The sequence below is a fragment of the Typopeltis vanoorti genome, chromosome 13 (genome assembly GCF_054136105.1).
Source record: "Typopeltis vanoorti isolate ZY-2024b chromosome 13, IOZ_Tvanoo_1.0, whole genome shotgun sequence".
Taxonomy (NCBI): Eukaryota; Metazoa; Arthropoda; class Arachnida; order Uropygi; family Thelyphonidae; genus Typopeltis; species Typopeltis vanoorti.
In genome coordinates this window covers 91,739,992-91,753,083 of record NC_143561.1, presented here as the reverse complement: position 1 = coordinate 91,753,083, position 13,092 = coordinate 91,739,992, and the positions used below count along the sequence as shown (strand labels likewise).

Here is a 13,092-nt window from a genome sequence, read left to right as displayed (position 1 = left end):
TAATTCATTGAATTCCTCCCATTGCCTACATTTTGCACATATATGCACTCCTCCTTCTCTCACCAATCACATATCCAACTCCTGGGATGCTACATGCTGCAAGCACTGCATGCCGCAAAGTCCTTTATTATGTTACATATAATAGCATTCTTAAATGGCAGAGGACTTGGTGACATGCCATTTGTGATTGCAGTTGCGGCCGCCATCATTCCTTACTGCTGAGGAACTGCTAAACTAAACGCTAAATATATATAAATGCTATATAAACACTATATTACACACACACACACACACACACACACATACAGTCATCCCTCGACTTATGTCTGGGTTCCATTCCATCAGGCAGGACGTAAGTCGAATCGGACGTAAGTCGATACATTAAATCAACAGAGTTATAGGAGTTAGGGACTTAACAGTAATAAGTACACTGTCATTTTAATTTTTAAATCTTATTATAACACTGTACTGTGTGTTACTGCCACTATAAAACAGGAGAACAATCACCCAAATCTTCCTCCATAATCACATCTTCATTTCCTTCCCTGTGTGAACGATCAGGCTGTGGCTCTTCTGGTGTAACCTTTGTTTATTTTTTATGAAAATGTCCAATGGGCTTTGCTTATTCCTCTTCTTCTTTTCATCATAAATTTGTTCATAGCAAGCAAATGCATCATGTACTTTCGTTTCTATTATTAAGTAGTTTAACATTGGGGTCCACGTCTTCATTTTGAGGACATCGTAACTGCAGAGAATACTTCTGCAAGACCCTTCACTGCAAATTGTTTAACTATCTCTTCCTGTTTCTCTCTTGCCTTCTTCCTTTTCCCAGTTTTCCTCTTCTGAAACAGCTGTTCCTACAGTTCAACCAATTCTTCGTTGGTCAACTCTTCAGGGGAACTTTCTATGAGTTGAATTATGTCGTCATCTTTCATTTCGAGATTCAGATTGTTTGCTAGGCCCACTATTACGAACTTCCAATATCATGCACAAACCCACAAACCTTTCTAATATCTTTTTCCATATGCCACTCATACATTGAGAGGTCACTTTGTCCCAAGCCACAGCAATATTTTTAATAGCATGATAAATATTGAATGTTTTCCAGAATTGCATGAGAGTCTGGTCATTTCCTTCAGTAGCAGAAATGGCTTGTAAAAAAGTTCTCCGTAAATAATAAGCCTTAAACACTGCAAGATTTCCCTGATCCATCTGTTGGATCAACGAAGTAGTGTTTGGAGGAAGAAACATGACCTTGAACTAGGTGAAGATTACCACTATAAGACGTATAGGACGGATGACCTGGAGCATTATCTAGAATAAAATTTTAAATTCTACATTTTCTTTCATACAATAGTTTTTTATTTCACTAGCATAACAGTTGATTAAAGCATCCTCAATTTTTGAGTCATCCACGGCCTTCTTATTGCTCTGAAAATGAATTGGGAGTATGCTTCCTAATGTTTTTGAAGATTCGTGGATTCTTATTGTGCCATATTACAAATGGTTTCAGTTTATATCCAGCCACATTACCCATAACAGAATCGTAATTTGGGCATTAAGAGCTTTGAAATTAGGTATAGATTTTAGCATTTTGTGGATGAATGTCCGCTCGTTCATTTCTTTCCCGAAACAAGGACGTCTCATCCATATTAATTATTTGCTGTGGCAAATAATTCTCCTCCGTAATAATTTTATCCAATTTTTTCACAAACTCCTTGGCAGCCTTCTCAGCACTTGCAGAATCCCATACATTTTCACATTATGCAGCGCAAAGCGTGTTTGAATCTCATGAACCAACCGGAAGAAGCATTCAATTTGTAGTCATAATCGGGTTTTCTTTCTCACCATATCGCCGATAGGATCGTTGCTTCATCGCTATCATCGATTTAATGGAAGAAGATCCTTTCACAGCCTCTACGATTTTATCCTTATTTTTCAAAGTGGTTGTCACTGTAGAATGAGACCATCCGAAGTCATGTGCAATCACATTGATGGGCTTACCAGCTTCATGTTGCTTTATAATTTGCAACTTCGTTTCAAGATCAATTGTTCGCTTCTTTTTCTGTGATTTTTCACTAGGATCTTTTTTTTTTTATGTGTAGGGCCATATTGCACTAAACATCACTAAATAACTAACGATAAATACACAAATAACCCATTTCTCAAACACAAAATCAACATAGGAACTGTTAAAGACACGTGCTGACTGCCGAGGGAGGTTGCCACTGAAAGCACTGTTGCCACTATGCATACTTTACCTTACACTCACTTACGTCTTGTTCGAAAGTATAACCGAAAATGTTATTTATTCCCTTATGGGATCACGGACGTATCGAAAGGACGTAAGTCGAGGAATGACTGTATATATATAAAAACTCTATATTCAACTATTCTAAATAGCGAAAACTTATCTTCTCTTCCCACTGCAAATGCTGCTGACAGCCTTCTCAGTAACCAAAAAATAACACAATACATAACAATGAAACTCCAAAAGCAGAATCACTAAAGAACGCTTGTGTATGGAGAAAAAAAAATTGTATTAAAGTAACTAATATAACCACAAGAAAGAACATACTAGTAGCAGAGTTATGAAGGCAACTTACGTTCTTATATCTTCGTATGTTCTTTCTTGTAGTTATATCATTTAATATCAATTTTGTTTATAAGAACTTTCTAGCCCCCCCCCCCCTCTCTCCCCTGAATTGTTATGCACTTGCAATCTAAGTGTTGCTCTTTATGTCTTTTCAACTGTATTGAGAATAGCCAGGAAACCTAGCCAAAAATTCTACAAATAATACATATTTTTATTCTAACATAAGTGCTATTCCATTATTGTATAATAATTTTATCATTATGTTGTCTGCTTATGTTTCAATATTTGAATCTAAATGTGTTTTAGGCTTAATATGTTTAGCACAGAATAAATGTCATGTCCAGTATCTTTAGCACATTACAATTACATGCATTATATCTGAATGTGGACATGTTATAGTCATTCAGATAAGTGTAACAAAATTTGCTTCTGAATATTCAGTCTACTTACTCAAAAAAACAGCCAAAGTCTCGGAGCATTGACTATTCGAAAGAAAATTCACTGTTGCAAATTTTCCTTTAACAAAGTACAGGTAACCCTCATATAAAGCAGATGTTGGGTTCCATAAAAATGCTGCATTATAAAAATCGCGTTATGCGAGACTCAGATCACATAGAAAAAGTAGGTTATGTTCTGAAATCGTTTTTTTTTTATTATATAACAACAGTGAAATATCCAACAAAAAATATTTTTATTTAATTCAGGTAATTCATGTAAGTTAAGAAAACATATAAACTATGAAACAAATGCATAGTATAAACTTATAAAAATTACAAATTGTATGAAAACTTCATTGCACATACAAGTAATGCATAAATGTTTTGGGCAAAACATTTATGCATTATGTGCAATGAGTAATATGTGCATCATTGCATACTTTGATTAGTTTAGTTATCAAGAGGTCAGTAATAAGACCTTGCTTAACACTATGCTGCAGTTTTTTATTAAGTTCATAATATGGAGCTAAACAAATATCCAATTGTCTCGTGCATTTTCCAGAGCACTCTATTGCAGGATCATTATCCGTAAAATAACTTCCTAACTTTCTTGCTAAGTCCAATTCTTCTGCTAATTTCTTTAAAGTGAATTCTTAATGGATTCATCACAATCAGAATCTTCAGAAGAACTTTCCCTGCCATTTGGTTCGACGTCATCTATTAATTGTACCAGTTCCTCCTCATTTAAATCTATTTCCCAATCAATTGATTCACTAATTTCGTTTTCAACCATATTGCAAAAGTTTTCTAAGTGGCCATTAATATAAAAATAATTTTTTTACATAAAAAAGCATTACATATCATATGTAACGCACTAGAAAATAAAGTGCTCAGCTTGAGATTAACACAATTATGATTTTTAATGCTCTTTCCTGGCAGAAACAAAGACAATTTTCAACAATAAACACTTTATATGATAAACTATTGATGTACATGCAAGCTAAAGGGTATTTCCCCTAATATAAATTCACTACTTATAACTACAAGTGCGATAAGGGCAAACGCAAATTTTACGAAGATAAAATTTGATTTTTAAGTCACGCGGTGAAGTATATGAAAAGATAGAGGGGTTACTACAATTTGTAGACCGCATTATATCAAAACACCGTTGAACAAGGGTTACTACAAATTGTAGACCGCTTTGTATAAGTGCCGCGTTATACAAGGGTTACCTGTATTCAGTCTTTACATGTAAGAGTTAACTGCACTGCGCTTCAAAATCATCCTGTATATAATTCAGATTAAAAATAAAAAATAAATAAATACATCATACGTACATAAAAATCCGGTAACAGATGTATGGAGACACCATGAGCTTCTGCAGATTTATTAGTAATAGACAAATCAGATAAAAAGTTGGCAACAGTCATCTTTTGGTTAAGCATATCATATATCTGAAAGTAAAGAAAAAAATATATAATAACATGTTCACTGAAGAATATGACTGGTTTACATTTTTTTATGTGCCAGAAATGTCTATCGGTATGGCATATTTCAGATTCAGAATGGGTGCAAACCATTTTGTATATACTGTTGGAAGTTTTTTTCACTTGGTTAGATTATAATAAATTTAGTTTAATCCTTTATCCAAGTGTAAGCAAAGTTTGCGCCTGAAGTATCTTCAGGACTGAGGCAACTTGTGGTAAAGGTGGACTAAGCTCTCATCACTTGTCTTAGTATCTCCCATAATGCACATCTCCTTGCAGACATGTATAATGCTATTCATTAAGGGAAGGGCTACTACCCAGACCGGTTTTGACCTTTATTGAGGTCTCGTCAGTGGGGGGCCAGACCCAGTTTTCAGTCCTGAAGATGCTTCAGGTGCAAACTTTGTTTGCTTACACTTGGATAAAGGATTAAACTAAATTTATTATAGTCTAACCAAGTGAAAAAAACTTCCAACATCTTTCTGTAAATCCAGAGTAATTTAATAATAACGTGAGCCACCTTTTGGCAACTCGTATAGGTAAATATGACTTCTCCATTACTTCCACCGTAGTATCACCACCTCTGGGTTTGGCTCCCACCGACAAGACCACAATAAAGTTCGAAACCTTTTCTCATTCTTCCTTTACTGCAATGTTGTTTGTTCAGCTTGACCAATTCTTCGTTGGTCAACTCTTCAGGGGAACTTTCTATGTGTTGAACTATGTCGTCATCATTCACTTCAAGATTCAGATTGTTTGCTAGGCCCACTATTTCTTCACTCAATTTACAAAGGTCTTCATTTTTTTCAAAACTTCCAAAATCGTGCACAGACCTTTTTAATGTCTTTTTCCACATACCACTCATACATTGAGAAATCACTTCATCCCAAACTATAGCAATATTTTTAATAGCATGATAAATATTGAATGCTTTCAAGAATTGCATGAGAGTCTGGTCATTTCCTTCAGTAGCAGAAATGGCCTGTGAAAAAGTTCTCCGTAGATAATAAGCCTTAAACACTACAAGAACTCCCTGATCCATTGGTTGGATCAATGAAGTAGTGTTTTGGAGGAAGAAACATGACCTTGAACTTGATGAAGATCACCGATATAAGAAGGATGACCTGGAGCATTATCTAGAATTAATAATATTTTAAATTCTACATTTTCTTTCACACAATAGCTTTCCATTTCACTCACATTGCAGTTGATTAAGGCATCTGCAAACAATTTTTGAGTCATCCATGGCTTCTTATAACTCCGCTAATAAACTGGACAAGTATGCTTCCTAATGTTTTTGAAGGCTCATGAATTCTCACTGTGCCATTTCACAAATGGTTTCAGTTTATATCCAGCCACATTACCCCTAACAGAATTCAATGATAGGACCTTGTCACCATCGTTAAACTTGCAATTTCGTTTCAAGATCAATTGATTGCCCTTTTTCTGTGATTCTTCACTGAGTTTTTTAATTGGGTATGTAGTGGCCATGTTGCACAAAAATCGCAAAATATTTAATGATAAATACACAAATAACCTCTTTTTTTAAACATGAAATCAACAGAGGAACTGTTGAAGCCACGTGCCGAGTGCAGAGGGAGGTTGTCGCTGAATGCATAGTTGCCACTGCATTGTTGCTAAATAAAAGCCTTTTTACTTTACACTCGCTTGAGTCTTGTTCAAAAGTATAGTTATTTATTTTATGGAATCACAGATGTATTTTCAAACGGACATAACTCAAAAGGACATAAGTCGAGGGATGACAGTATATATATATATATAGTGCGTACAAAACTCTCAGTCAAATACCGAAGACACAAATCAAGTAGCCCTAGCGAAACTCGGCTTCTGGAAGAACCTATGCCAACATCGTCTAAAAGCCATCCTAGAAAAAAGGAAATAGACAAGTAACAAATGTACATTAAAAAAAAATAATGAAGAGGAGCAAGAAACAAAAGCAGAAAAACAGCTAAAGATGAACCAGCACAGCTGCAACAGAGAATCTTTGCCTCCATACATTCCTGAACCCTTCCAATATTCTATAGAGGGGTTCAGGAATGTTTGGAGGTTCAGGAAGGTTCAAGCTTATTGAGTCCTCAAATGATGAAGAAGAAACTGAAAATGCAAATCTTCCTCAAACTAGCAAATGAGCAGCTTCAGAAGCTTCTTAAGAAAGTTTGAGGCTCTTCACAAAAACTGCTGACAGAATACAACTACATTGCTGACATCAGTGGCCTTATTACCCAACTGGAAGAATTAAGAATTGTTCTGGCAGGAAAGAGAGGAAGAAAAATCATCAATCTCAGGAAAAGAATATAATACCTGATCAGAAGGTTTGAATCCCAGAGGCAGCATAATTATCCCTAAAGTAAGTGAGGATCACCATGCCAAACAAAATAAATCAGGATATAACAGGCTTGACCTGTGGCATATCCTAGCCTGCCAGCCAGAAATAGCTACAGTGCAAAATACCTCCATTCTATCAGCAAAGCTTCAGATGAGCATTTGAAGAATTGGCCTTGTATGGCAGGACAGTGGTGCATGGTATATGGCCAGTTCTTCAAGTGCTTCAAACTTCATGGATCAGGAGTCAGTATTGTAATCCACAAAAAAGCACCCTAAAATTAGGTACCATTGATACTTTTCAGGTGTGCAATATATACACTCATTAGAACTCAGACAGGAAAGAAAAAAATGCATATAATTAATGTATACATACCACAAAACAAGCAACTTGAAGTGCAGGTACTAGAGTTCGTTCAAAACCACCTTAGCAAAGTCAATGAGGACCACCTCATACTAGCAGGGGATTTCAACTACACTCTGGATTCTGTAATGGACAGACATCAATGCTAGGAACATCGACTCTCACTAGTTCAGATTCTCCAGGATGTAATCAATGACTACGAGCTGACTGATATCTTCAAACACCTGCACCCACATGAAAAAGTGTTCTCTTGGAGGGTCAAAGGTGGTCCTACAAGAGCCCTATACCAGGGCTCTTGTAGGACCATGGCTCGATAGATACTAAGGATCCATGCACACCATACCCTTCGTACGGAGTGTCACGTACCATCCATCTCATGCATCGGACCATGATTCCATCCTTCTGAGCATTTGCATTCCTGGACACAAAGGAGGAACATATTGGATCTTTAATAACAGCTTACTATGAGATATAGAATATCAAAACTTCCAAAAACTACTTCGCAACTCGCATCAGAGACATGCCTACTTCTCAATCAATTTCTGATTGGTGACCATTCTTTAAGGCTAAAGTCAGATTATTTAGTCAAAAGTATATTCACCAGAAGAATTGGAATAAATATTCAGTCTTAAATAATCTGCAAATAGTCCGCGCGGTTAGCCTAGTGGCTATGTGCTTCGCAACCATATGCCTGGGGAAGGAGTGTCCTAGGTTCGATTCCCGTCGGTGACGTGAGGAGCTGAAGGATCTTCCTCAGCCATAGCCAAGTTAGCCAGTCTTGGGTGTGGACAGCAGGGTTTTTTCCCCAGTTTATTCTGGAGGTTTGCATCCCGCAAAGCAGGCAAACTGGCCTTGAGAACTCAACACTACAGGCCATAGGATACACCGCGGCATAAGGCTGACCACCTTATCCTGTAAACAGAGTGAGGTCCGATGATCAATGGACCCTCGACACAGCAAGGTAAAAGAGGGTATAAGGAAGATGATGATGATGAAATAATCTGCAGCAACAACAGCAATTACATCATCCAGACTATGAGGAATACCAGTCCCTAGAAGCCACCATACGCTGACATCTAGAACATTCTGCAAGAGGAGCACTAATAAGAGCACGGCACAGGCACATTAACTTTGCAGACACACCCACAAAGTATTTCTTTTCACTGGAAAAACACCAACAAGAGTCCACACTATTTCTGCTACAACAACAGATAGCGGAAGCATCATAGAAAATCATAATAAAATTCTTTTATATGCCTTGCAGTACTACAAAAACTTATACCAAGCTAATTCAATATCCATGCATGCGACTGATATAATTCTCTCTGATATGAAAAGACTCTCTCACCAGTAATGCAACAGAAGGCAGAACTTCCCATCATGCTACATGATTTGACAACTGCCTGCACTTCCTCATCAAAAGATACATCTCCAGTCACAGACGAGCTCAACACTGAATATTACCAGTCCTTCTAGGAACAGCTTGGATTTATCTTCTACAGAATATATGTTGAAGCCAATACCAGTGGCTTCCCACCCAATATGACATCTATTGTTAAGCTTATCTCAAAGAAAGGAGACACTATAAAATTAAGAAACTGGAAACCCATCTCCATCATAAACACTGACTGTAAAATAATATCAAATGCCACTGCGTACAAACTTAAGCTCGCACTGAACAAAATAATAAATAGGCACTAGATCTATTCTATCCCTGGACGACAACAGTGAAACAATGGGTCTTGTAATACCAGACCAAGAAAACGCTTTCGACTGCGCTGAACATCCCTACCTATTCAAATGCTTGAAAGTCTTTGGCTCAAGCATTATTCAATCCATTAAGATGTTATATGCTAAAAAATGCATGAAAATAAACAACAGGCTTACCATATCTGTACCATACAATAGAGGTATTAAACAAGGCTGTCCACTGCAGGCGTAGACTTCTGTGGCTAATTGGTTCAAAAGATATATTTCGGTGATTACACCATATTTTTTTATTATTCAGTTATATAAATCACTGAAATAATAGTTCCCGACAAGTTTCGTAAATCGTAGGATTTACATCTTCAGGGGGTAAATAGTATAACTTAAAGTTTAAACAAGAGAATTAATAAATACAAATCATAACTGTCTGGCTATTCATAAAACTCAAATAACAGAATGCAGATATATAACGTTATTGACATTGAACAATACTGGACAATGTCACGTGTTCTTGTTCTTGTTCATACAATCCGAGCTCAGATTGAGGTAGATTTTTTATTAGAGCTGACCACACTTGGAGAATTAAACCTTGATTTTTATTGCATTGGGTTGAGTTTTTTAGCATATGAGCAGCTTCTTTAAATTTTCTTATATAACTGTTGTTTTCTATGTATGACATCGTCGTTTTATGCCAGAGTATATCGTGTCCAGTGGAAGTGGTATGGAAAGCAAGACCCGTTTTTTGTTCTCTTTTGTATTGTACGTCTTTTTGGTGTTCAGCTATGCATATTTCTCCAGATCTTCCTGTCTGTCCTACGTAGCAAATCCCGCAAGAGCAATGGATTTTGTAGACTCCTGGTTTTTTAAGAGGATGATGAGGTAGTTTTGGTGGATGTAGGAATCTTGAGATTTTTTTCCATAGGAAGGAAGGCTACTTTTATGTTGTGTTTGTTCATTAATTTGGCTAGCTTATTGTAACATTTTTGATATAAGGAAGCGAGATTGCGTTTTTGTAATCCTGTTTTATTGTGTTGTTAGCTGGAGGCATTTTAAGGATTCTCTTGATAGTTTGTTTCATATCCATTCTGTTGGAGGATTTGTGTTAAGTATTTTAGTTCTTCGTTACATCTTTCTTCTGTGCTGGAGATATTGTATGCTCTGTCTCGAAGAGTTTTAATTAAGCTTATTTTTTGTGAAGGATGGTGGTGTGAGGTTGCATTTAGAAATCTTCCAGTATTTGTCGGCTTCCTATATACTGAGAAGGAGATTTTTTATTTTTTTCTTGTTCTAAAGTGAATTTTATGGTGTTGTGCAAATTGTTGAGATAATCTTTGAAATTGATAAGTTCATCTGTTGTTCCACTGAATATGATGAAAATATTGCCCACATAGCGTAGCCATATTTTTGGTTTTTTATGGTAATTCTTAAGAGCATTGTTTTCAAATTTTTCCATAAATAGGTTTGCTAATACCGGTGATAATGAACCCATGGCCAGTCCTTCTTCTTGTTCCCAGATTCTATCTTTATAGGTGAAAAAAGTATTGTTTATACAATGTTTAAAGAGATTCAAGATGTCTGGAGGGAAGAGGTCTTCTAGAAAATTCAAAATTTCTTGTAAACAAGCTGATAACGTCAAGACTTGCTAAGATGTCTGTTGGACCAATATGTATATCTTTCACTTTTTCTATGAAATGTTTACTATTTTTTATGAAGGAAGATGTTTTTCCTATATGTTGTGAGATCATGCTGGTGAGGTATTTCACCAAGTTGGAAGTTGGAATCATCAACATGATCTCACAACATATAGGAAAAACATCTTCCTTCATAAAAAAATAGTAAACATTTCATAGAAAAAGTGAAAGATATACATATTGGTCCAAGAGACATCTTAGCAAGTCTCGACATTATCAGCTTGTTTACAAACGTCCCAAGACCAAAAATTTTGAATCTCCTAGAAGGTTCCATTTCACTGGGACCTACCATATCGCACAAGAGCCACCAAACCCAACGCAGATGTTCATTGAACATCATGTGGCACAATGCATTACCCACCCCAATTATATTATGGAAATTTAACCTGGATGTTTCAGATAACTGTCTGTTCTGCTACTAAGCAGGAGCAGTCTGGCATATCTACTTAGAATGCCCCCATCAACACCCAATTAATTCGTTTGTCTTGGGAAACAGCAGGTTGTCTCCATAGAGAAGAGAAATATCTCAATCTTGTAATGCAGAGCCAAAAAAACCATTCAATCTGCAACTACCTCTTCATCACTGCAAAAGGGTAATATACAGTTTCTATCTTCAACACACAAAACCAGACAGCACAATAGTCCCATCACCTTGCAGCCTTCAAACAAAAGGTGAGAAGTCATATCCTACATGAGCATCATCACCACATGCAGAACAACACCCTAACCCTTTTCCGCCAAGAATGCAATATACAGATTCAATGCCTGGCTGAAGAGGAGAACTGCATCACAGTTCACTTTCCAACATAGAAGTGACATCACTGCCCACCCCCACCCCCTAAAGAAAGAGATTTTCGTGCTTAATAGTGTGAATAATGATCATTATTACTTTAATGTAAATATGTAATTTTAATATTGTCTTATAGCAACTGTTATTTTCGTGTAAGGTAATAGTATCATGTCAAAATGACTGTTATTGGTATGAAAAATGTATTTATGTAATTTATAAATTTTTCATATTATAATTTATCAATAAGCACATAACCTCTCTTCCTGACTGCAAAGAACCAAAACCAGTTAATACTGTACATAAGATTGTTATTTTTACATTTAAAAAAAATATTTAAAAAAAAAAAAAAAATATATATATATATATATATATAGAGAGAGAGAGAGAGAACATTTTTTTTGGACAACCACAAAATTATGTCCTTTAACAAGAACGTTAGTCTCTATACCAGTCAATGGATGCTTACTACCTATATGTGAGTAAGAGGGTTTCAGATAAATCTCTGTTTCTGATATAATGAATCAAATTTTTGCTTAACTTTGGGGATATTTTGCTTAAGTTTAAGGATGGTATACCGGCACGAGTCTTACGTGAAGCGGCTAAAGAATTATCAGTGCCCTTGACCATGTTGTTTAATCTGAATCTCGGGTCTGGTTTAGTCCCGAAGGTGTGGAAAGAGGGGAAAATAGTTCCACTGCATAAAGGAGGATCCAAGACTACTGTTGCAAATTACCGACTGATCAGCATATCAGGAGTCGTTGTCAAGGTCTTGGAGAAAGTAGTCAAGGGAAAAATACAGGAATGGATTGATGAAAATGAGATACTGTACGGGGGACAGCATGGCTTTGTGAAGGGAAGATCATGCCTTAGTAACTTGCTCAAGTTTTATAACACAGTGACGGCTGAACTGGATAAGGGTAATGGGTTTACAGTGATACTGCTGGACCTGGCTAAGGCATTTGACAGGATACCACATGGAATTCTAATCCGTAAATTACAACATATGGAAATGGATTATAGAGTTGGTGAGATGGATAGGTGGGTGGTTGATGGAGAGATATCAGAGAGTAGTTTATTCAGGAATAGAGTCCAAAAGACGGCCTGTGACTAGTGGTGTACCGCAGGGTTCTGTTCTTGGACCACTGCTGTTTAATTTGTTCATTAACGATATAGGGAAGGATCTAAGAGGAACGGTTCATTTGTGTCGCTGATGATGCAAATTTGGGTAGGGCAATAGTGAATACAGAAGATGTCAAAATCTTGCAGGACGACTTGGATAGATTGGAGTTCTTGACTAATGAGAATGGATGTCAATTTAATGTGACAAAATGTAAGGTTGGGGTGAAAAGATTAGCAGCAGTATACCACATTAGTGGAACTGTACTCCAGGAGATTGATGAGGTCAGGGACTTGGGAGTGTTGGTGGATAGGGAGATGAAGTTTAGGGGGGCACATTGCAAAAGTGGCTAAATCAGCTCATCAACTCACTTGGTGGCTGAAAAATACTTTGACGAGCAGAGACAAGCAAGTTATTGTACCTCTGTACCGAGCCTTGATAAGACTTCATCTTGACTACTGTGCCCAGATTTGGTCACCTAGGTTTCTTCTTGATGAGGAGGAGGTTGAGAGGATCCAGAGGCGAGTGACCAAGATGATAGCAGGTCTATGGAATGAACC

At 36.7% G+C, this 13,092-nt stretch overlaps 1 protein-coding gene across 4 annotated transcripts in view; it reads right to left on the bottom strand.

The window, feature by feature from the left end:
- LOC150100364 (nostrin-like) overlaps window positions 1-13,092 on the bottom strand; it is a 398,805-nt gene that overhangs the window by 183,804 nt on the left and 201,909 nt on the right. For all 4 annotated transcript variants that reach the window (XM_090402920.1, XM_090402918.1, XM_090402919.1 and 1 more), the window contains exon 8: window positions 4,371-4,487. In XM_090402920.1, coding sequence (XP_090259046.1) covers window positions 4,371-4,487 — 117 coding nt within the window. The remainder of the gene's footprint in view (window positions 1-4,370; window positions 4,488-13,092) is intronic.